This window comes from Cydia strobilella, chromosome Z (genome assembly GCF_947568885.1).
Source record: "Cydia strobilella chromosome Z, ilCydStro3.1, whole genome shotgun sequence".
Taxonomy (NCBI): domain Eukaryota; kingdom Metazoa; phylum Arthropoda; class Insecta; order Lepidoptera; family Tortricidae; genus Cydia; species Cydia strobilella.
The window spans coordinates 47,236,287-47,261,131 of NC_086068.1; the positions used below are offsets into that span (position 1 = coordinate 47,236,287).

At 39.4% G+C, this 24,845-nt stretch overlaps 1 protein-coding gene across 1 annotated transcript in view; it reads right to left on the reverse strand.

Annotated features, from left to right (window-relative positions):
• Positions 1-521: 521 nt before the first annotated feature.
• The window catches only part of LOC134754814 (uncharacterized), a 44,644-nt gene continuing 20,320 nt past the window's right edge, over positions 522-24,845 (reverse strand). Inside the window, exons 5-9 of the mRNA XM_063691201.1 lie at positions 18,328-18,403; positions 14,772-14,835; positions 11,373-11,483; positions 10,724-10,788; positions 522-4,676 (exon numbers count right to left, since the gene is read on the reverse strand). Coding sequence (XP_063547271.1) covers positions 1,512-4,676; positions 10,724-10,788; positions 11,373-11,483; positions 14,772-14,835; positions 18,328-18,403 — 3,481 coding nt within the window. The 3' untranslated portion in view covers positions 522-1,511. The remainder of the gene's footprint in view (positions 4,677-10,723; positions 10,789-11,372; positions 11,484-14,771; positions 14,836-18,327; positions 18,404-24,845) is intronic.

The window sequence follows — 24,845 nt, forward strand, 5'->3', positions numbered from 1 at the left end:
CCGCATAACACAAATTCATTGCTATACACCACAAATTACGAGCCGGCCAGAACAAGTATTTACAGTATGCTACTAAAACTTACGTTACCAATTAGCATGTCTCGCAATTCAATGCATGTCATCAATGTCATAATCTACCTACTCGTACAGTCGCCATTAGATATATCGGAGCGGCCAAGGTGCTCACAAATATCTGAACACGTCTCTATTGTCAAGGCGTTAAGTGCGTGTTCAGATATTTTTGAGCACCTCGGCCGCTCCGATATATCTGATGGCGACTGTACTACGCGACCTTTTTCGCAACTCATACCTACCACATATCACATATTGCACCAAAAACAAAACTCAAAACAAAATGTAATCTCTGGCCGGCATTTATCTGCAACTATACATATAATGCATAATATTGGTCACTTTTAAGCTCACTGCAGCCATTATGGCAGAATAAATTATTTTTTCTGCATTTCATGCAGTTAATTGTATGTAGGTATACGTATTTAGTATATCAAGTAAAATTCCTATGTGATAATAAAATATATTAAATCTTTGTGCTAACTTACAATAAATTCATTTTTTATAAACTATATACTATTCTTAGTATCAATAAACCAATTGGTTGTAATTTCCTAAGCGCGCTCAGCACGCATTGGTCTGTGTAGATACTTGCTAGTTAAACAAACGAAGGACAGCAAACGTGAATTCGGTCGTCGAATGCGTTTTGTTACTCTACAACACCGTTCGTGTATATAATATAATACATATTTCGTTGTTTCTATTACTAAAAATCGAGCATTTGTGATGACGTGAAAGTGTGGAAGGTAGGAAACTGTACGTATGACAGTAAAGTAACCGTTTTTTTTTTAAATCTTCAGGTCACTTATGAGAGGCCACTGTCGAACCTAAACAACTGTGTTTCTTATTTAACGGAAGAGAGCTATTTTATTTCTAAGTGCAGGTACCGGTACACATTCATATATTGTGACACCCGCGGGGCACTAACACTTAAACTGTTTTTGTTAGCACTATTTTATTATTATGTAATAATAAACTAGTGCCTCTATAAAAGAATTATTTAATTATATGTTTAAGTAGCAGCTAGTACTACTGTAAGTAGTAGCTGTACTGTACAGTAGGTATTTTGATATAATACAAGCGGTATAATGGGGATTGACTTATCTACTTGGTTTATAAAATCGACTACCACGAGTGTGAAATGTTATAAAATATTTTCACGCAATCAAAGGTGGTTATCAATTAGATTAGCGTCAACACCGATAGCTCGGTTAACAACTAATGCTCGTTTATCACAATCTCACTGTAAATTTATTGACTCAACGTTTTGGGAGCGTACCGTGCGATCCATCGATAAGAAAACTTATTAGCAGTTAACCTTCACTGAAGGCATACGAGGTCATTGTACACAGTAGAGATACACAACTCTTCAACATCTGTACAAATATAAAGCGGGCCTAGATTTATATAGGTACATTCTGCGCGGCGGTGAAGGGTGACTAGAGGTCGACGTAGGGCGGGCCGTCGATCTTGTCGAGGTCGGCCAGCAGCTCAGCGGCGGGCGTGAGCGGCTCCAGCATGTCCATCTCGTGCAGCGGCGAGCCCAGCGCCTCGCCTTCCAGCGCGCCGCCGGCCGCGCTCGCGCCGCCCAGAGCGCCGCACACCTCCACCGAGTTGCCGTTGATGAGGAAGTCGCGGTTGCTGTAGCTGAACACGCTGCGCTCCTCTGCCAGCTGCGGCGTCGACGGCACAGACTTGGACGAAATTCCGTTCGACGCGGTGGAGTACTCTCTCGGCCCGAACAATTCGCGAGGGCGACGTGAATCTATTTGCGAATTTGGCGCCGCTCGTTTGAAAGGTAACGGAGTACTTGGAACTGAACGTGATGTATAGTATTTATTTTTATCCGTTACCAACTCTGACAGATCGAATTCGATGCTGTGCGCGCGTTTCAAAAAATCCTCGACGTTGTCAGGTGCAGCCGAGGTATCTTCTGGGTAAGAATGGTTAAAATGGTTAGCTAAATGGCCGGGAGACTGGTCGAGTAGTTCTTCGTCGCCGGGGATGAGTGAGTTCAACTGCTCGTCTGACAGAATCTGCTGCTCCGGCAAAGGATCGCAACGGTTGCTCAAAGGATTGCCAGAGCTTAGAAGGTTTTGAGCGGCTGTCGAATTAAGTACATTGTTACTACTGTCTATGGCGTCATAAATTTTATCCAACGTCTCCGGGTTGAGACCTGCTTTAGATATGTCACAAGTATCGGCTAGAGAGCCAAAGTCGCAGAACTCGTTGGGCACGGGAGTGGGCGGCACGGAGCCGACGGGCGTGTGCATATAGGACGCAAGCGGCCCGCCCACGCCCGGCTTCAACGGCACCGACTGCGAGCGGAAGCAAGCCTCGTGGTGCGCTCGGTAGCTCCCCAGGGACTCCTGGAAGAACTGACTCACCTCACTCGACAGAGGATCCGCCGACAGCGGCTGAGCCATGTCTCCGTTTATACCGTCTCGAAACTGTACATTCGGAAGAAAATTTAAATGAAGATTGCTGGAGCCATTCGACACGCCCGCGTTACACTGGAACATATGGCTCTTATATTGTGATGTCAATATGTTGGGCGAAGGAGGCGCCGACATGGGTTGGCAATATTTGACGTTGGACCCGCATAAAGATGTTTTAGGAAAAAACTTTTGATCGTTCGGTATAGCAAACGGCTTTGAGTTGGGTTCTCCGACGCCCAACGACAACGGGTTTCTTTTCTTCCTCCCGTTGAGCTTGGGTATGGGTCGGGGACAGAGTCGCGAGCGCGGCACCGGCGTGTTACGCGGGCTTACGAAGGGGCTGGCGGCCGTGCTGTGCGAGATGGGCGATGTCTGCAGCGATCCGCCCATCATCGCTGGCTTGCTCATCTTTGACGGGCTGTGACCTCTTTGGACGAACCCGACCGGAGATTTAGTATGAAAATTTCCGGGAGAGTGGCAGCCGTCCGAGATAGGAACGAAGTCATACTGCTGCGTTCTTGTGGTTGGACTTTGAGGTACATTATGACTGTTTCCGTTGTAGAGATGAGTTCCCGCCGCCGTCGATACCTGACCTGGACCGCACGGATTTGTATAGGGCATAGCGCTTCCGTTACCGTTAGTCATCGTCGCACGATATTTGTGACTGTTCGATTCGGCTTGGCCGGTCGAAGTCGATCCGTTCATGGTCACAATACCGGTATTTATGACTGGTTTGAAAGCCCCTTCCGTGACCACGGACTTGGCAATGTTAACGACAGGATCGCGTACGTTTTCTCGAGGCAGCTGAATTTCCTTATTCAATGGAAGGCTCTGAGAACTGGACCCGCTTTGATTCTTTAGATTTTTCGCAAGTAACTCCCGCAGCTGAGATATTTTTTCATTTTTACCTTGACTATGATCGTCTTGCGGGTCCAGGCCTGTGTCTAAAAAAGCAGCAGCGTCACCACAAGCGGGCGCGGGCGGAGGCGGCGGGGGCGGGGGCGGGTTGCCGTCGCGCTGGTGGAAGTACTGCAGCAGCTCCTCCTCGTGCTCCTGGCTGTTGCCTTCGTTGAGGTAGTCGTCGAGCGCGTGCTTGTCGATGTTGCAAATGCTGATCACGCGTTCTCTGTTCAGTATTTCAGAGTGTTTCTCTTCGCATATCATGCCCGTCTTGATGTTGATCCCGTCCAAGCCGCAGCACGAGTCGGGAGTAGCCGACCGCTCCGGCGAATCGGTCCCGTCCGTAGAGGTCCTTTTCGTTCTAGTGAACCGTTCCAGTGCAGGTTTCCGTATTTTGCTGCGCTCACACTTAGGCGTCGGAGCCTTCACCGACCGTGTCGGACTCGCCGCCTCCTGTTGCTCCCGGGCCAGCGCCGCGGCGGTGCTTTTGGACCGGTTCGATACGTTTTTTGGATCCTCTAAAAAAGCAACCTCTGAACGACTTAACGATTCCGCTCCGGTCCCGGAAGCGGAGGTGGAGGCGGCTAGCGCATGCCGTGCGGCACTTAGCTTGCCGCCCAGAATCTCAGCGGCTCGCATTTTTTTCGGCAGGTATTCGGTCCTGGGAAAATCCTCCGGAGCGTGAGCGGGGGACCCTGCGGGCGGCGCTCGGCTGTCGGCCGGTAAAGGCCGAGGCGAACCCGCCCGCGTCTCACTCTGGTACGTCTCCAGTATCAGCTTTTTGCCCGGCAGGTGAAGGCGCACGGGCGCCGGCGGCGGCTCGGGCGGCCGTCGGCGCTGCCACTCCGTGCGCTCGGTGGACAAGTCGAGAGAAGCGTCGCTGCTGAGGTTGATCGGGAGGTTGTGAGTCGCGTCCGCCGGTAGAGTGAGGTCGCGCGGGGCGTAGGGAGGCTCGAAGACGTAGGCGTCGGGGCGGTAGTCGTGGCCGGGGATGGCGGGGTGCGGCGCGGGCGGCGGGTGCGCCCGCGGTGGGGCGGCGTACGGCGGGAAGGATGGGGGGCGCGCCTCGTACACGTAGGCGGGCTGGTAGTGGTAGGGGGGCTCAGCGGCGGGCTCGCTCTCGTGCTTGACGGGCGCGTGCGCGGCGTGCCCGGGCGGCGCGTGCCCGCCGCGCGCGCCGTGCGCCGTGTATGATGTGGACGGTGGCGACTCGCTCGATATTTCCACGCCTTTGTTCTTCTTCGGTCGACCTGGTGTACCTTGCGTCTATAAATGAAAATGCAACCGTTTACGTACCAAACTAATCGGTTAGTTAATTTTCACCTCAGCAGCTCGAACAAGCCTACTTTCTTCACTCCCTGGAGTGAGGAAAGTGCGACTTTCTTCACTCCAGGGAGTGACGAAAGTGCGACTTTCCTCACTCCAGGGAGTGAAACAAAGTAGCTTTTTAATTTAGTGAAGGCCATGAACTGCCACTTCATACTTCTATTACATTTTTTTTTGTTTTTCTGCATTGTTTTATGTAATTCGAAATACATTTTAACCTTTACTATGTTCTCACTACTGAGGTGAAAAATTATATGTGCAACACAAGAGCAAAGTTGTTTTACATCTCGTGTTTTTTGAGTCCCTCGCTACGCTCAAGATTCTAACTTAGAATCTTTCGCTTTCTCGGGACTCAAAATAAACACTCGCAAGAAAAACCAACTTTCCTCTCTTGTTGCACAAATAACTATTCTTTAATTATGTCTCATGAATTATTTTCGGACAGATGCTGCATAAACGCATACAAGTTTCAAGGAGCAAGTTAATTTCTCTTGGGCGATAACTCGTGAATTGATAGGTATGAATATTTGTTCCAGAACTGAAAATGCGAGATGTACAAACTTGATATTGAATCATAATTATATTAGTTCGCTTTATCATTTATGCATTACGCACTCAGTTGTATAGTAATTTATAGTAGTTTATGCAACTGATACATAATGAAATGTGAGGCCTTAAAACACAAGTGTGGTTTTATGAAACGAGCGTCAGCGAGTTTCCTAATAGAATCACACGAGTGTTTTAAGGCCTAATTATGTACAGTTGCATACACTACTTTATCTACACACAAGTACTGCCTATCATAAGTAATGACCTGCATTGCTACTAGTATTACCTGTAAAATATATATAGACTATAGATATTAAAATAAAGCAATAAAAAATGAATTTGAAACAAACTACTCATATTTTCAACTAAAATGTAAATTACAAACATTTTTTCACAATTCTACTTTCGTAACAGCAAAAAATCAATAAACAAGTGACAACAGTAATGGCGGCAATTCTATCCTCCGTTAAGTTTTTTTTAGACTTCCGGTTCGAGCGCCATCTTGATAGTTAGCATCGTGATTAATTACTTTGTTTTTTGCTTATTAATATTGTTTAAAGTGTAATATCGATAGCTTATTATACAGTAAACTAATGTGGTAGTGTGCAGTGAATGGAGAATTAATTTTGAAGCGCGTTTAACCACCATCTTGGAGTCAACGGCCGGTAGTCCACGTGCTTCTTGTAAAGTCTAGCTATCGATTTACAAGAGCTAACAAATCACCGTACACTGTCTTGTACAACCGTACAATTTTTGTCGTTTGTAAACCTCTCAATACCTTGATACTGGCGAAATAGTCCCACTGGGCTGAAGCCATAATTTTAAAAGAAGAAGAAGAAGTTTTTTTTAATTATAGACACACGGATGAAGTCTCTATTCTCATGTCACTCGAGATCAAATGTCGTGCGGTTTATATTAAAAAAAACATACTGAATTGACGTTTCGTATCGATAACTGTTTTAATATCTATGGATACTAGAATAGAGACCCACTTGAGTTCCGACAGCTGTTCCAAATTTAAACTCATAACCTTACAAAAATCTGTAATGTAATAACTATGTAATAACATTAAAGTACAGATTTTACCTACTACCACAGATAAGAAATTTCTCATAGTAAAATTGGTTGTAATAATGCTATTCATTTCCTACGGTTTCTGAACACATTTTAGAGCACTAACGACATGTGCGTAGATAAAAATAATTACTAAATTAAAACATAAATTTCCACTTCCACAAATCTTACTTAAACCTTATTTATTCCAGGTGTCGCTAATACCTACACCTAGGATTCCGTCATCTGTCATTTACTTGTATTTACGCGCGATTATTTATTTATTTATTTTCATCAGTTTTCTCTATGCCCTCTTATGCCAATCTGCCATCAATCGGATTGAGTCGTCAGAGCAGTGAAATTGTAATTGTCATGTCAATTTTTAATAAATACTTAATACTCGCATCGCCGGCAGTTGTTAAATGCTGTAAAAATGAAACACGGATGGAACAACTTTTGATTTGTATGTTAATAAATAACCACGTTATTGTATGTAAAATCAGTATAATTATAAATATTGTTTATAAATTATCAAAAAGCGAAATAGAAGTGTGACCAGTAAGTTGAATAACTCTATTCAACTTACTACCACTTATGGAATTATGGATACTCAAACTCTAGCAAATAATGTAAAAAAGGCACCATTACGTTTCTCTTTCAGCTATTGGTCGAGAGTTAGATCTGTAAGGTCGAAATAAGGATCTGAGCACGTTCTCTCAACGCTATTTGGGTCCACTTCTTTCAGCTTTTTAGTCGAAAGAATATCGAGTAATCGCAACTCGAATGCTACATAGTTCTATGTTAGTCATCAGAATCTCTTTCATTCGACTTATTTATCGTAAGATATCAGCGCGGTTGCAATCACTCGACTCTTTGGTCGTTTGAAGACCGTGACGGTTGTATATTTGGAGTGACAGAAAATAAAAGCAAAGGGTATTAAAGTATTTGCTCATAATGTTGAATTTTACGCCAGCCATAATTATATTAGGTAACTCTTGACACTAGGTCGTACTCGTAGGCCTTACTTTCATGTGCGGAATTAAATTTTTCGTCTACATTTCTAAAATGTTATTTAAAATGTTCATGGGCCGCAAGATTTTTCAGTAGGAAATTAGTCAGAAATAATATTAATTTAAAAGATAAAATGAATTCGCCATTTTGTCATCTCACTGGGCATCCTAACAGACTTCACTCAGCTTTTAGGCGAAAGATGATTACGACTTAAGGAGCGACATTTTGTATTAGTTTAGGGGTCTTTAGTGGTGAATGTTTAACCATTATCATTTTAACTTTTATAGGTTTTATAGGTGATAGTTTTGATTTACGACAATAACGACTTATGATTTTCATTTTCGTTTACTCCTTTTCATTTTTGTTTTCGTTTAGACTGATTTAGATTTTCATTTTAATTTATATCTCCATTTTTATTATCTAACTACGCTTATCAAAATACAAATTCATCCGACCATTTAAATAAGAGGTGTGAAAATTTACTTACAAAATTTATTTAGCCTTACTTGGTTGTTCCGCAATATTAACTTCATTCAGAATAACATTTTAATTTAATAAACGAATTTTAATCGTTTCACGTAAAAAAAAACATTGTTAAAATTTCTGTGATGTACGGAACCCTTGGAACGCGCGTCCGACTCGCACTTGGCCGGTTTTTATTGTTAGGGTTCCGTAGCCAAATGGCAAAAAACGGAACCCTTATAGATTCGTCATGTCTGTCTGTCTGTCTGTCCGTCCGTCCGTATGTCACAGCCACTTTTTTCCGAAACTATAAGAACTATACTGTTGAAACTTGGTAAGTAGATGCATTCTGTGAACCGCATTAAGATTTTCACACAAAAAAAAACAATAAATTTTGGGGTTCCCCATACATAGAACTGAAACTCAATTTCTTTTTTCATTAAACCCATACGTGTGGGGTATCTATGCATAGGTATTCAAAAATGGTATTGAGGTTTCTAATATCATTTTTTTCTAAACTGAATAGTTTGCGCGAGAGACACTTCCAAAGTGGTAAAATGTGTGTACCCCCCGTAACTTCTAAAATAAGAGAATGATAAAACTAAAAAAAAATATATGATGTACATTACCATGCAAACTTCCACCGAAAATTGGTTTGAACGAGATCTAGTAAGTAGTTTTTTTAATACGTCATAAATCGTAAACCGCAATTTACCTTTCACTCACGTTTCACATAAAAAATACATTGTTTAAATTGTGTAATGTACGGAACACTCGGTGCGCGAATCCGACTCGCACTTGGCCGGTTTTTTTACGTGATTAACAAAATGGCGATCAAGTGCTTTAAAAGATTTCAAAGAGCATTCATTCGACTATTAAGCTGTATGATAGCCGTCAAACAGCGTATTTTAAACTTCAATATTCGTCAAAAAAAAACTTGCAATCGGCCATTATATGACTATTTTGTTGAATAGACCGCGCTTTTGTACAACCTTCATACGACATACGGTCGTAAAAAGGCGATCGAGAGATACCTTTATACAATTTTCGAGTAAAAGCGATATAAGTTGGTTCAGAGTACGTTTACTCGACAAGTTTATGCGGCAAAAAAGCATTCAATGCTAAACAGTCGAGAGAGGTGCTTTTATACGGCTTTTTGATAACGATAGATCTTTCACACTACTGTTTTTCGACTTACAGTCGTAAGAGTAAAGCTTATACGACTTAGTTTGCTGGTTAGGTAATTTCTCGAAAGTAGGGTAATTGATGCCCTTCTTATTAATCATTATGAGATCACTTCGGTAAATTGCTAAATTATTGATTCTGTAAGTATATAACTATTTCAATTTTTTTATGACTTGCAGCTTGGGTAGGGTAATTTTCCGAGAATTAGGAGACAGAAGACGCTTTTTATGACTAATTTTTGATAGTTATTGTTTTGCTAATGACACCATCGATAAGAGCTAAAAGAGACTATTTTTAACTAATATCGAATGGACAAGAAAGTTGTATATGGGGATGTATGTTCCTATGTATAACGATAATAGGGTATTTGGCAACATTAAAAATATATAACGAATTGCTGTCATCCTGAAAGATAATAAACTAATAAAGTATATTTCACTATATTTGAATGTAAATTATGTTTATTTTTTGGAAAATAAACGAAAGAAAATTTAATATTTTTTGAAATTTCATCAGGGACGTGAACGCTCTGTGATTGGTCAACGCTCGGATGACGTCACACGCGGGTAAATTCTTGATTGTTTTGAGTGTTTTAGCAGTTTTATTTGTATTTAGTTAATTTTATTTATTGTTCCACAGTTTTCTGATATATTCCGATTTATCCGTTTGTCGGTTTATTCGTATATTTATCGTGTAGTGGCACAATATTCATAAGAATCTCAAAATGGAGCCGAAATATGTGAAAGCTGATAGCGGCAACCTACCAGACATAGACGCATCAATGGTTGCACTTTTCTTTACAGATAATCCGGATTACTATGCTGCGGAACTTAGAAATGTAAAAACAGCTGTACAAGATATCGAAAAACTTGACTGAATAAAACTTGTAACAAATTAAATCTCTTTTCATTTTGTATAAGTGGCCAAGTCGCTCAGACGCATAGTTTCGAGATATAATCGAAAAACCGAAAAATGGAACCTTTTAACCCCCCTCTCTCCCCAGCACCAGGGTTATGGCCGGGGACTTTTGATATGTTCATCTCCTAACTAGTCCAAATAAAGCTACGAAATTAAAAATTGTGTTCCTTGCATTTCCCTCTATACCCTTTTTTGGGCATTTATTTCCTGGCCTATTAGTTATATCTGACAGTGACTTAAAATCGCAGGTGTCTTATAAGGTGAACGATAATATGTTATTAATAATAATATGTATTAATTAGTCGGAGGCTTATTTGCCTTTAAATACGTGCGTACGTATTTATCCCATTATACACGTTGCAATAAAATAATACATTATCGCTCTCGCGCATAACGCTCTGTCAATCTTATAACTCTGATGACTTACATAAAACATATTAAATACCTTAAAATCAAATGATATTGAGAACCTTTTTTTGAAGGAGCCGTTTTGGTGTAAAATATTTGTGTACATATTATACAATCAAAACGCACAACAGTGCTCGGCTAAAATATTGCGATAATTAGTTAGCTTAAACTGTTTTTTAAAATTTCTGTTTTTTTACCACTTTGGGTAGCTACCATTCTCCATTCGACCAATGGAGAGCAGCTGGCATTACGAGGTTTCATGTATTTTATTAGCTATCGCCTTATAGAGAAGAGTCATAAAAATTTGTCACTAACATTTGCATCAATATTATATGCTTGTGCTGTGCTGTGCTACTTACATTCTATCTCGTAATGTAGATAATAGTATAAATAATGCTAACCTGCAGTTTCCGTTTTAGCTGTTTCATCAATTGTCTGTTTGTTGGATCCTCCGAAGATCCTGGCACTGAAAAAATTTAAATATATTTTTATTCGGAATAATTATAGTTAAATTTCATAAGTAGTTAAACTCAAAACATTTATTTTGGATACAAACTTCTTTCACCGACTGTACTTATCTTCTGACGGATGCCTGTCTAGAGTCTGTGCAGAAAGAGAAGAGTTGTATGTATGGGGCCCCATACATTCCACAACTCTTCCCTTTCCGCACAGACTCTATCATACCGTATATTTAACCTCTAGCGGCCCACCATACAACACAAATTGGCAGTCAATTTTGAATCAATTGTATTAGAAAATAGAATGGAATGTTTTAAATCGAATGAAATAAAACAAAAGCAACTCTGTTCCATTTAGTTATGATTTAAATTTTATTGTGGGTTATAAGTACTAGTACATATTAGGAAAGTGGGACGCTAGAGTATATCTACTACCACATAACAGTTTTATCAAGATTATTATCCTCCATACGTGCCATGACAGAGCTCCAACATGCTGGACAACTTTAGTATCCGAGCAACAAACGAGTACACCGCATACACGCCTACACGGTGCTGTCGGTGCTATATTAGGGTTGTTGTGCTGACGTACCGTGCGACGGGGCGAGGGGCGGCGGGGTGTGGCTGGGCGGCGCTGGCGCACGCGACGCTCCCGCTGACGCCACATGCCGAGACAGCTCCAACATGCTCGACAACTTTATGCCTGTTCGCACAACATACACAGCGTTATAAATAAATAATAATAATAAATATTATAGGACATTCTTACACAGATTGACTAAGTCCCACGGTAAGCCCAAGGAGGCTTGTGTTATGGGTAGTCAGCCAACACACAATTTATATATATATAAATTCTTAAGGTGGTTCGACTAGGTTACCCAAAGCTTAAACCCCGCTAGATGGCGTCACTTTCGCAAATTTTCAGGTTTTATTTTTTTGTGGAATAGTGTTGGTATCTATATACTTAAAACTATGTTTAGCGCACTCTTTACATAAATATTGAACTATTATAATAAACATTGAATACTTCATTAGTGCAAAAAACACTTTTAAAGTCGACAGTGTTTCTGTCATGCTATTTCCTACTATTACTCACACATGCAAACAGTGTTTCCGCGATGCTTGTAGTAGACAATTTCATGCAGTGTAAGTATGCTGCAATGGCGTTGCGGTATGTTCGTGGAAATACGTGCAAGAGGATTCGGGTTCGAGACTGGTGGGGTGGACTGGCTGGTTATTCAGGGGTACTTTTTTTGTCCTTTTTGTGTTATCTTATGTTTCTTATACCTTTTATTCTTCGAATTCTTGTCCGATTCCGATATAACCGAAATATATTTCAGTGATATCGGAAACGGCTCTAACGATTTCGATGAAATTTGCTGTAAGGGGTTCGATCTAGCTAGGTCTTATTTCTGGGAAAACGAGCATTTTTGAGTTTTTACTTATGTTTTCTTTTTCTCCCAGATATTCAGTATTATTAATAAATTAGTTTATAACGTTTTATAAAAATATGTGACGTTTTGAACTAAAAGGTACCACATTGTCGGTTGTCGATTAGGTTGATTTCATTTTGAAGCTTTATGGAAATATGACAACAATAAGTAGGTACCCGTTTGGTTGAAAACGCCACATATATTGAAAACCTGACTTTCACAAATCTCACCTTTTTGGGTTCTTCCAACTCAGAAAGGATGGAGAATACTGACGATTCTTAGTAGCACTAGCCCAAGGAAGTCCAGGTTTGTAAGTGTCAGGTATCAGTTTTTTTTTAAAGCGCTAAATATAGTTCTACAAGTAAAGCAATCCCTTACTGCCCAGCCTCTATAGTATTTTTCAAACTGGAAGGGTACGATGATAGATTTCATCTCCATACAATTTATAACCTAATAATGCCAAATGTTGCAAAATTATATTGAATTGAGATCTATCATCGTACCCTTGAGTTGTGTTTTTCATTCATAGACAAAATTCCATAATTTTCATCCCCAGGAAATGTTTTATTTTACTTTATTGCAGTGAGGATGTCCTGATTTTTTCTGGCTAATGAAGGAAAACATTTTATTTCCAAGAATGCCCCTTCATTTTGCACAATACCTAAAAAAACCTAGAGTTAGTGACACATTGACTATTCGGCAACCAAAACAGTAATAATTACATTATATAGGTATTGTTCACTGCTTATTATCCTACCATTACGGAAGAAGTGAGAATTATTTTCTAAAAAGATCGGCACGAGAAAATTACAATGTACAATGAAGGAGTGAAACTGTACCTTACGAAACTTCACCATCATGAATTCCGCTTCAATTGAGTCTGAATTTTCCTGGATTTTCGCGGACCAGAACACCGATGATTTTTGTAACTTGATTTAGACGTTGCTATCATTTTCAATTTATACAAACATAAGTCACAATAAACATGACCCTATGTGTCAGTGTCAACACTGTCAACAAAAAATGCACTAAACATGACGGCACTGCAAATCCTGCCAGGTCGGCCAGGCAACGTCGCCAACGTCATAGAGTGGCAACGCCGCACGCAACGTATTTGTACACGACATTTGTGACACACACATACGTAAAATTGATGAAAAAATTACGTTGATTTATGTATGATTTCTGTATGAAACAAAGTTTTTCTATTAATTTAGCGCAAACGAATATTCGAAAGTAGATAAATGAGCAAATATTTGTGTAGTAATAGTGTGTAGTGCCTTAATTAAAGCAGATTGAATTTTGTATGAAAATCGAACCACCTTAAACACATAAAAAACACCCATGACTTAGGAACAAATATCTGTTCTCCTCACACAAATAAATGCCCTTACCAGGATTTGAACCCAGAACCATTGGCTTCGCAGGCAGGGTCACTACCCAAGTATCGTCAATGTTGGTGTTTTTTTTTAATACTACGTCGGTGGCAAACAAGCATACGGCCCGCCTGATGTTAAGCAGCCTCCGTAGCCTATGTACGCCTGCAACTCCAGAGGACACCGAGGACCTAACACTCCGCACCGCACCCTCGTTCAGCTCTGGCAACCTACTCACCGGCAGGAACACAACACTATGAGTAGGGTCTAGTGATATTTGGCTGCAGTTTTCTGTAAGGTGGAGGTACTTCCCCAGTTGGGCTGTGCTCTAGGTCTGGAATGACATCCGCTGTCCTGTGCCCTACCACACAAAGCGAGATGTCATTCGCAGTGCCCATACCTCTCCTTGGACGTAGTTTAAGGACATACCCGGGTCCATGTTATGTTACGCCTCTATTGTCAAGGCGTTAGAGTGCGTGTTCAGATATTTTTGAGCACCTCGGCCGCTCCCATATATCTGATGGCGACTGTACAGTCAGCAGCAGAAGTTGCTAAGCGGGCAAAGTGTTCAAAATTAACTTAACACATCTCTATAGTAAAGCCTGATCAGGAATACATATATGATCACGCGCCATGTCGCGGAATTTCACTAGAACTATTTTTTTCATACTATACTGAACTAGATGTCACCCTATACATGCACAACAACAGCGCCCTCTTGACAATGATCATATATTACTGGTCAGGCTTTAGATAGAATAAGAGCGCGTGAAGGTAATTTTGAAAACATCACCCGCTTAGCTAAGTATTTCTGCTTTATTTAATGATTTATCGAAAGTGCTACTATTAGCAGCTGATTTGATTGATTAGCAAAAAATCTTATCAATGGATGATCCGTGAATTAGTGAATAATACTTAGGTTGAGCATTACTAGATTTACTAGAGATCAACGACTTGTACAATCCCCTTGTACGTGGTCGCTAGCAAAGCTTCCGACCTTGCTGGTTTCCAACGGTGAAAACGGTGGTTTGCCACCAATTATCATTGCGTCGCTAGTCGCTACAAACTATCAACGCCTCAACAGCATATTTGTGCAATAAGGCGTCTAGTATAGACGCTTATATACTTACAATAAGAGGGCAAACTTACATTCATTACAGGAAATATACGTATAACTGTTACCTAATTTACTTTCCGCCCAGTCAAGCACAGTCCGTTCAGTGTCCCTCGATGTATCACGCAACCCCTGGAACAGATTATTTATTTATTTAGAACATAATGTACAAACTCAAAGAGAAGATACAAATAGACACGGAGGTTCATTATTAGGTACAGTCAACTGTAAAAATATGGGTGCACTCATCATACTCAAAAATATGTCCCATAGCACTTATGTCAGCGAATTAAGAACTATGGGACATATTTTTGAGTAAGTTTTTTGTACCCATATTTTACACTTGACTGTACACTACCGCTCAAAAGTATTTAGGCACCCGCAATTTTCACCATACAATTGTATACAAAAATTATTTTTTAATCATACTGTTTGATCGCAGGCAACTGGCAAATGACTCTCTTACATGTTGGATTGGATTTTTATTTAGGTAAATGTATTGAGCCTCAAATTGTTGCCAAAGACATCCTTCAAAATTTCGAACGAATAACGATTTATGGATTTTTTTATGCTTGCCATTTGGTAAATAGGCAATGTACAATATTCTGCACATCATTTTGAAGCTCGTTATGTCAGTTAAATTAAAAAAGTAAACTGCACAAAAAAACTGTTACCCGACTGCGACTTAGCGGTATAATTCTGAAAGTCGATTTTGTATACAATTGTATGGAAAAAATTACGAGTGGCTAAATAGTTATGAGCGGTAGTGTATACACAATGTTAAAATAAAGTAAGAAGAAATAAACAACGTAGGTACAGTAGCAGAAAATAATCTATCATATTTTTTTCAGATACATTTGCATTTTTTTGGTAAATTTCTCAATAATGGCTCTAGCGATTTCGATGAAAGTTACAATATAGGGACGTATGAAAAGGACAATTCGATCAAACTAGGGTACATTTTTAAAATAATTAGTCAGCCCGAGTTTACGCGGTAGCCCGGTGGTGGGTAGTAAACTGTAAACTAATGACTCGATTTAATTTTCAAACCAGAGGCTAACGAGGGTGAAAAATCGATCCATCTAGGTTTTATTGTTGGTAAGATTCGCTTTTGAGTGTTTCCAAATAAGCAATTCAATATTTATAACATACATTAATTGGTGTGTGTGAAGTCCCCAATCCGTATTGTGCTAACGTGGCTGCCTGTTGCCACGTGCAGTGGGACGTAAGTATGTATAATATGATCGTGATGAAGATACAATCATTGTTTACATGATATAAAGTCTAATTTCACGAATTTTCGAATGAATGCCTGCAAGAAAATAGGAATATGATAGATTTTTTGCCGCTACCGTAGTTCAAGAATAATAACGTATAATCACGGGCAATGAAAACAGGCCACCTTGTATAGAAATGGCCACACAAAGAGTACTTAAGACCAGTGCACTTCGTCCGAAAAAGGTATGCCTAAAATAATTCTTGCGAGAAAAGCTCATATGGAATAAAGATTCCATATCAGATTTTTAAATTATAATTCCACTCCAAAATATAGTTTTCATGTGTTTTATGTAATGTTCTTTCATTTAATACCCGATAATTAGGACTATTCTTTGCATAATATGAGCGCATTAAGGTAGAATTGTTGGCACGCTTTAGTTTTTTTGGTACACCTTCCACAGTTTTTATCGGAAATTAAAAATTTAAGCTGTGACGTATAGTTGAATAACTGGTTTCTTTTATATTAGACGCAAGATTGTTATAACGTTTTTAGTCGAGCTATAAAATATATATACACGAACTTTTCTCAAAGAAAGTGGTTTTTCTTTGTTTGTAGCTCCTAAAATATACATTGTTTTTATAAATAATGTATTAACGAATCATATTTAATAACCTTTCGTTTAATATAGCACACGTGTAAGTATGACTCATGGTATAGTTATAATTTAGATTTTGCAAATTTCGGCAGCGGTCAGATGTATGACGCCATTATTTGTTACTCAGGCACTATAGAGATTGTCTCCCAGCAGTTTTATGATCCTTTTTATATTGCTAATAACATACTTGAAGCTTATGCGGATTATCCTGAAAATGACCAATTTCGAATTTTTAACTTTAATGCATTTGTTCTAGCAAATGCCTACATTTTGATGCATGATTTTCACATTTTTTGTCTGATTTTGATTATTTTGATATCAGTGTATGGCTTGAGACATCAGCTTTAATTTTGTAGTACATTGCTTTAACGTCCGACTTTTGGTTTGGTTAAAAAACCCAAATAATCCTTTTTTTTACGTTTTTATTTATTTTTAAATTTCTCTTAAACTATTGTATATTTTGGTACATAGTGTATTAGTGAAATATAGAATATTTTATTGGCTTTGCAAAATGCAATATTCGCAACGAGGCGGGAGTCATTTTGATGACGTCATTCTGCTGAAGTAGATGGCCGGCGCCGCTGTCTCCCGGCAGTTTTGGAGACCCAGTACCATGCCCAACAACATACTAAAATTTGGTAGCGGTTTCCGGATCTGAACTATATTCCCATAAGGCAGTGCACTACATAAACAACCATAGTATGAATTTTCTCAAATAATTTTCACGCCTAAGACCCTAATCTACAATACAAAATCCATTGTTTATTTTGTGCCTGAGCACTGTGTCTGTTTAAATAGCGGCTGTATCGTGGTGGTTTTAAGGTTCAAATCAATGTAATAGTATGAGCGCTCGCCTACATTGAGGTGGCCGATGGTCCTACATTACCAAAACATGTTTTAAGTACATAGATTTGATTTGGGGGCATGACGGAGTACTATAGGTAGGGGCAAGACGGGGTAGGTACCCGCTGAGAATACTGTTTTAAAATAACTCATATCAGACGAGTAAAAATGCTTTATCTTGTTCTAGCATGGTGAGAAAACATTTAAAAAAAAAACTAGTAGAGGTGATTGGTCCGATGAGAGTATGAAAACTGCGGTGAGAGCTGTGGTGGAAGGAAAAATGGGCTATATGTTAGCAGCCAAAACATTTCAGTCCCACATACAACGTTGAAACGAAAAGTGAAGGTAGTTCATGAAAGTTCAGATAAAAATCAATCGATAGATAAACTAAAATAAAATCAAGCAATAAGTCGTTTCGCTGTAACCCGTCTTGCCCCCAAAGTGGTACCCCATCTTCCCATCCCATATAGACCGCGAGCCACGAACAGATTTCAATGACTAATAACCTCCCGGGCGTAAACTCGTGAAATGGTTAGGGCGATGCGTAATGAATTCTAGTGGACGTCAGCTGCCACTCCGTTAGTGGGTTGAGAAATGGCAGACACCGAAACAAGTAAAATAAAAAAATAGTTTTAGTCATCGCCTCACGTTTAATACTTTGTCAGATGATAGTTTAGATGCTATTATGATTTAATAAAATCGTCAGCTGGTTACGAACATGTAAAAAATAAGCGCTATACCTTTTTATGATAGTGATATCAAAATCATGCCACTTTGTATGTAGCATTCCATCAGGCGTTGCAAAAAACGTTCAATAAACGCCTGTCATTGTAGGAGAGGTGAGACAACTTAACGTTTCATGGGGTTGGTATTTAAATAAGGGTATAACAGTTTAGAAATTCCATACCTTTGACGATTCACCCAAATCTGGTAACTGTGGAACTTCCAATTTAATCTTTTTTCGAAGGCCAGCATAGCAATACCTGCAATTCATGTTAAACATCAGTGTTGAGCACAATAAATTACTTGTGTAATTTAATTACTAATTGAATTGCATGTAATTAAATTTAATAAGATGAAAATTTAATTACATGCAATTCAATTTGCTATGTAATTTGTAATTGCGATTACACCAATTGGCAATTAAATTACTCAATTAATGAATATAAACTATTTTTCATTTACAAAGATGAACAAATGTATTACATTCACTCTTACTGTATTTTTTTTTACATTTACTTAAGCCCGATAGTATAAAAATCTAACATTTTAATCCTTGGATTTCCCATACACAACTTGTACAAAATCTGCAAAAATACTCCGTTAAGTTTTATTTTTAAATACAAAAAGTCGAACATTGTAAGGTTAGTATTTGAAGCTCATCCATAATTTTAATATGATTATGGAAATAAAGTTGATCGAAAGGAACTTGTATTCAACTAACGTAATTTGTAATTGAGTAAAGTAATTAATTTCAAGTTTCAATTTCAAAATGTAATTAACAGGCACATTTTGCAATTGCAATTTTATTGTAAATTAAAGGAGCAATTACTTTTACATGTAATTAAAATTATTATATGTAATTAAAATTATTAATTTCAATTACTAATTGTAATTGCAATTTTTAATTAGAAATTCAATTACTTTTTGCCCAACACTGTTCAACATCAGTCAAACTAATAACTTTTATTAACATAATATGGTCTACCGTACACCGACTTAAACAAGCATTAGAAGTATTTCAAGCATAACAACGCTCTTTACATTAAATGTTAATTTTTTAATAGTACTGTATTATTTATTCTCGTCAAAATAATAAAACAAGCCGACTTAATCATAAGATGTATGACTTATAAAATAAATAACAAAAAATAATAATAACAAGGCAGCGAACAGCATACCTAACACTTTTAAAACTTTCTGCGTGCATGCATTTAAAATTTCGCTTTTGGGTAAAGTACGTATTTTTACTTTGCCATGGTGATGAGCGCATATATTCGCATAGCGTCTTTGTTTGTATTGAACATATGCATATTATAGCATAACATGCCTATGATGAAGATGATAAAATATTGCTTTAATTATATGTACTACCAACCTATCAATACAGTGCAGCCAGTCTCATTTATGCATTTCTGCACAGAATGCATAATGTTATTCAACTGAATGAACGGGATTAAACACTGCAGTTATTTACTTTCTAGCAAACTTTCTAGTGACCATTCATAAACCTCTTTTAGTTAAAATAAACCTTGTTTCTATCTAACAAATATTACTTTGAATGTGACAGATAAGGATAAGGACCTAAGAAAAAAAACCGGCCAAGTGCGAGTCGGACTCGCGCACCGAGGGTTCCGTGCATTACACAATTTAAACAATGTATTTTTTATGTGAAACGTGAGTGAAAGGTAAATTGCGGGTTACGATTTATGACGTATTAAAAAAAAACTACTTACTAGATCTCGTTCAAACCAATTTTCGGTGGAAGTTTGCATGGTAATGTACATCATATCATATGTGATCAGGACCACCGCGGGAGTAACCAGCTCAATACCAGTCACCGAAGGGTCGGCGTTAAGCCCGTACCTGTTTAGTTGGTACTAGATACTCTCACGGAGGGTGGTCAGAACGCAGCACGGGTCCACGGGTCAGGTATATATGCGGATGACGTGACAGTATGTACCAAGAGCCGAGAAGAAGAAGACCTACAAAGTTTATTACTCTCGTGGAAGCATCAGCTGCAGAGGGGCGGTCTTGTGTTGAATGTTCAAAAAACGCAGTTCATGGAGTGCAATGTCCAGCACAGGATTGCGGCCGCTTGGTTAAAGTGGAGAGGTAACTGGTGTGACCTGCGACAGTAAAATGCCGATAAAAATGAAAGGCCTCGTGTACAAGACCATCATACGGTCGGTCCTCACTTATGGCAGCGAAATATGGCCAGTGACCTGGCGACATGTCCAAGCCATCCATGTGGCAGAAATGAAGATGCTGAGGTGGATGTCAGGCGTCTCCAGGATTGATAGGGTTCGAAACGAACACATCCGTGGTAGCCTCGGAGTGAGAAACGTCGCCGATAAGCTCCAAGAAAGTCGGCTGAGGTGGTTTGGGCATGTCAAAAGAAGGCCGCCTGAATACGTAGACAACAGAGCCCTTAGCTTTGCCTTACCAGGCCCAAACAGGAGGGGCAAACCAAGGCAGCGGTGGCGTAATGTCATCGCCAAAGATTTAAACGCCTGTGGGTTAGCGGTTAGCGGAAACCGATGTCCAGGATAGAGCGAAGTGGAAGGATAAAAGTAGAAAAGCGGACCCCGTCACAGTACGGGACAAACGCTCCTCCTATGATGATGATGTATTAAACGTCAATTGTACCTGCTTTTTGTTTGTGTTTCATGGTAAACTTTTAATAAGGTTACTTTTTCTCGCAGTGATAATGATTTTCTTTTAATTTTTGACATCACTGAACTAACGCTAATACGAATGAAGATAAAAATTTTATAACACAGCAAATGAAACTTAAAACAAATCAAAACACTGCAGCGGTGATAATAAGCGAATGATATCTAAGTGTAGGTAGATGGGCGATTTCTAAAATAAATATTGAAAACCTGATTATTTTGTCAGAATCGACAGCATTTGTCGCGGAGATCGCGAAGTCTGTTATTGTGGTATGTATCCTATCTGTCACTCTTAGCGTACTTTTCACTGGTAACACTGGCGATCGAGGTCGGCCAGTGTTATAGGTGACGGTGGGAGCAAGATGGCGGGAACGAGTGGAGACAAGTTGAGAAAGGTCGTCTGAATGCTGGTACGTAACACGTGGTGTCGTCATGTCGTGAGTGCATTCAGGTACAGGAGACTCTTGGTAAGCGAAACATATCTATATTTTGTGATATATAGATATTGCAGTGACCTTGAATTAACGAGAGAGACTTGAGATATGCTTGAGATAGAGCTGAGTTAAAGAATTGTTATTCTTTGTGTGTCGCTCGAGTTTGAATGTAACAAGTGAGGTGGCTGGAGGTTATCGGTTTGAGTTACTGGAGGTTTCTTATGGAGGCTGATGGATGAGCTGTAGGGGTTGTTGTGGAGGCTCGTCGGGGACCACATGGTTCCCACCTCAGTACTCATCGCATGAGGTTGAGAAGAGTAATACCTATGAGATGCGGGATGCACGATGAGTTCTCTTGTCGAGATTCAGTTGTGCCGTGCATCCACTGATACAAGCCACGGGACTTGGGGCCCTTCTAATCTCCCTGAGAGTGTTGAGGTTACATTCATAACAAGAGAATAAGAGATATGAGATTGAGAGTAGATGGAATTGTGCGCCCATCGAGTGTTGATTCCTGGTCAGTGCAATAGCTATTTTATACTATGCTTTGTATTCGTAGAGATCCATGTAGCGAGGTTATCATTACATCCCCCTTGGAGTAAAATTCCGCTACATGTTTTTGGTGGAGATGCTTAAAAAAAATCTATCGGCTACGGTTCACGTGTTTGGACTTTAGAATGAGAATAAGAGTTGTCGTACTTAATGTTGAATTATTTATTTATTCAACTCGACTTTTTTTTTCGGTTTGGGTATGCCCATGGTGGTGCGTACACATGGGATAGTTTTGACCCATTGTGGTGCGTACACATGGACAGTAATATTTCCCAGCCGCGAAGAGAATATGTATGTCTCGAGCTCAGTGCGGACTGATTGTAGAATTTTATTACACGGTGGACCGGCCGACAGACGATTCCTTGTTTTTTTCTCTTCTCGATAGATCAGCATTTTTTTTTTGCGTTGATTTTGTTATTTGTTGTAATACCGTGTTTAATTATAGTTGGTCAAACCAAATTGGCAGTAAATAAGAGCAGGACGCTGTACTCATCCTTTTCTTTTGGATGCTAGTACTAGTGTGGGACGGGGATGGTATGGTTCTCTCTGTCTATGATTGAGGTGAGACAGTCCCTTTGACAAACTATAATTACGCTTTTTACTCTGGCAACACTGAACTTAGTCTCTGATCACGTTCAGAAACACGCCACTGTTTACGTTCGATCAAAATTATTTGCAAATTTATTTATTAAATATGTACTTGCGCACGTTTCCTCGTTAGCTTTATTACACCAACTTTATTTTTATTGTGTAAAAGACAAAAAGAAGTATTGAAACATTTACTTGTTGTATTATTTTCCCTACGGTCATTATTTACGTTACGGAATATTTATTGTGTTTGGTATGACAGATCGATCGGTCGCGTCGTATAGAGGCGATTTAAGTGAAGTCTAGAAACTCTAGAAGTTTCAAGTTAGTCTATGGTTTTACTTTTGCAAACTTACCCGTTTTTTCTTTCGCCGGTTGTGAGAAAACTTTTGTGTTAGAAATATACAATCGAATAGAAGTGCAATTACTTAATTAAAAAGTGCAAAAGTGTTGAAGTGGACTGCTAAATAAGCCGTTGTAAGTAATAGTTTTAAGGCGACTCCATTATGAAGTAATTTGGTAGTTACAATTTCATGTAAAACTGACAAACTTTTATGGTACTTAAACTCTACTTCAAGTGAACGCATTTCATTGCAGATTAGCATCAAGCAAAATGCAAGATTCACATAAGATTTAGAAGCATATGAAGTATATCGGTAGCTTGCATTGCGTACAAAATGGACTTTCTGCTTTCCACGTTACAATTGCGCCTAGAAAGGCTAACAGAAGCATTAAAGGGAGCCACAGAGGCCCTTAACAGTATTGAGACTGGCGTAGCAAGGGACAGGATAATTGCTGTGAAAATTAATGTTAATAGTAGATTGTTATCGCTCACAACAGATTTAAATAGATATTTGTCTGGCGCGACGGACATCAAAGAAGATTTCTGCAATGAATGTCGAGATATGCAAGTAAAAGCGGAGGACACGCTTACCGAATTAGAAATTGCGATAAAACTATACTGCCATGAGGGAGAAAACAATCATAGAACGCGTCTACCTAAATTAGAGTTAGGGAAATATAATGGTGACATCCTAAAATGGAACAGTTTTTGGGATAAATTCGCGGCTAATGTTGATAGTAAGGACATTGCCAACGTTGAGAAGCTTTCATACTTGCTAGCGTCATTGGAGGGACCAGCCCTTCAAGCAGTTGAGGGTCTGGAAACTACTAACTTCAACTATCCGATTGCGGTAGACATTCTCAATAGCCGCTTTGGTAAACCTACGAAGGTCATCGATGCTCACAATGATGCTTTGCAAAATCTGCCTGTAGCGAAGGATTCACCTGAAGATTGTAGGCGCACTCTGAACATTATAGAGAAGCACCTGAGGGTATTAGAAGCTCTAGGGGAGAAAGTTGATGCTAGTTACCTTAGAGTTATTGTACTTAATAAATTTCCATCAAGAGTGGTATACCAAGTGTGGCTTATGTCAACCGATGATTCCTTTGATGCAGTCCGAAAGGCTTTGGATGCCGTAATAACAGCCATGGAGAGTTCAGTTGTTACAAACATGGAGAGTTCTGTGATTCCGGTAAAATCCAGTGACACAACGGAGATGAGTACACCTGCTTCAACAGCAACACTGCAAATTGGAGCTGTAAGGAAAAGGAAATGGCAACAAAAGAGAGAGGCAATTTCAGCTCAACCTAATAGGAAACGCCCTAAGAGAATGTGCATATTTTGCAATGAAGAACATTACAGCGAGGATTGTACCAAATTTAACACATATAAGGAGAGGATTGGCAAGCTGAAAGATAGGTGTTATGTGTGCTTCCAAATAGGACACCGTGCCTCTAAGTGCACAAGAAGGAGGAAATGTGTACATTGCTCTAGAATGCATAATAGAGCACTTTGCCGACAGAAGGTGCAGAAGGGTAAGGATAGTGATATGGTTCTTTCAAACATGACTTCAGTCAATGTACAGTTAAATAAGCCATCTAATTTCTTACAGACGGCAGTAACCCAAGTAAGGACAGCGGAGGGGAGAAGTCTGAGCGTTAGACTTTTACTTGATTCTGGAAGTCAACGAACTTATATTACAAACAGAATAGCAAAATTATTACGAATTAAACCTGATGGAGAAGATTGTTTGATGATTTATACATTTGGATCAGAAAAGCCTAGAGAAATGTTTTGCCCATATGCAACAATAACTGTAGTGAGTAAACGTAATGTTGAAAGACTGATTAGAGTGAATATAGTTCCATACATCACCGCAGAGGTACCCATGGCTAAGGTAGAGTCACCAATGATAGACATCTTGGCGGACGATGCTTCTACTGGCGCAGGCATCGATTTGTTGATTGGAAATGATTTATACTTCTCATTTATCAGGAAGAGTGTTGATTTGGGAAATGATACTTTCCTAGTTGATTCTGATTTTGGTTGGTTCCTCGCAGGAAGTGCTACTGACAACAAGGAAGGGGACACTCTATCAGTGGCCACATATTGC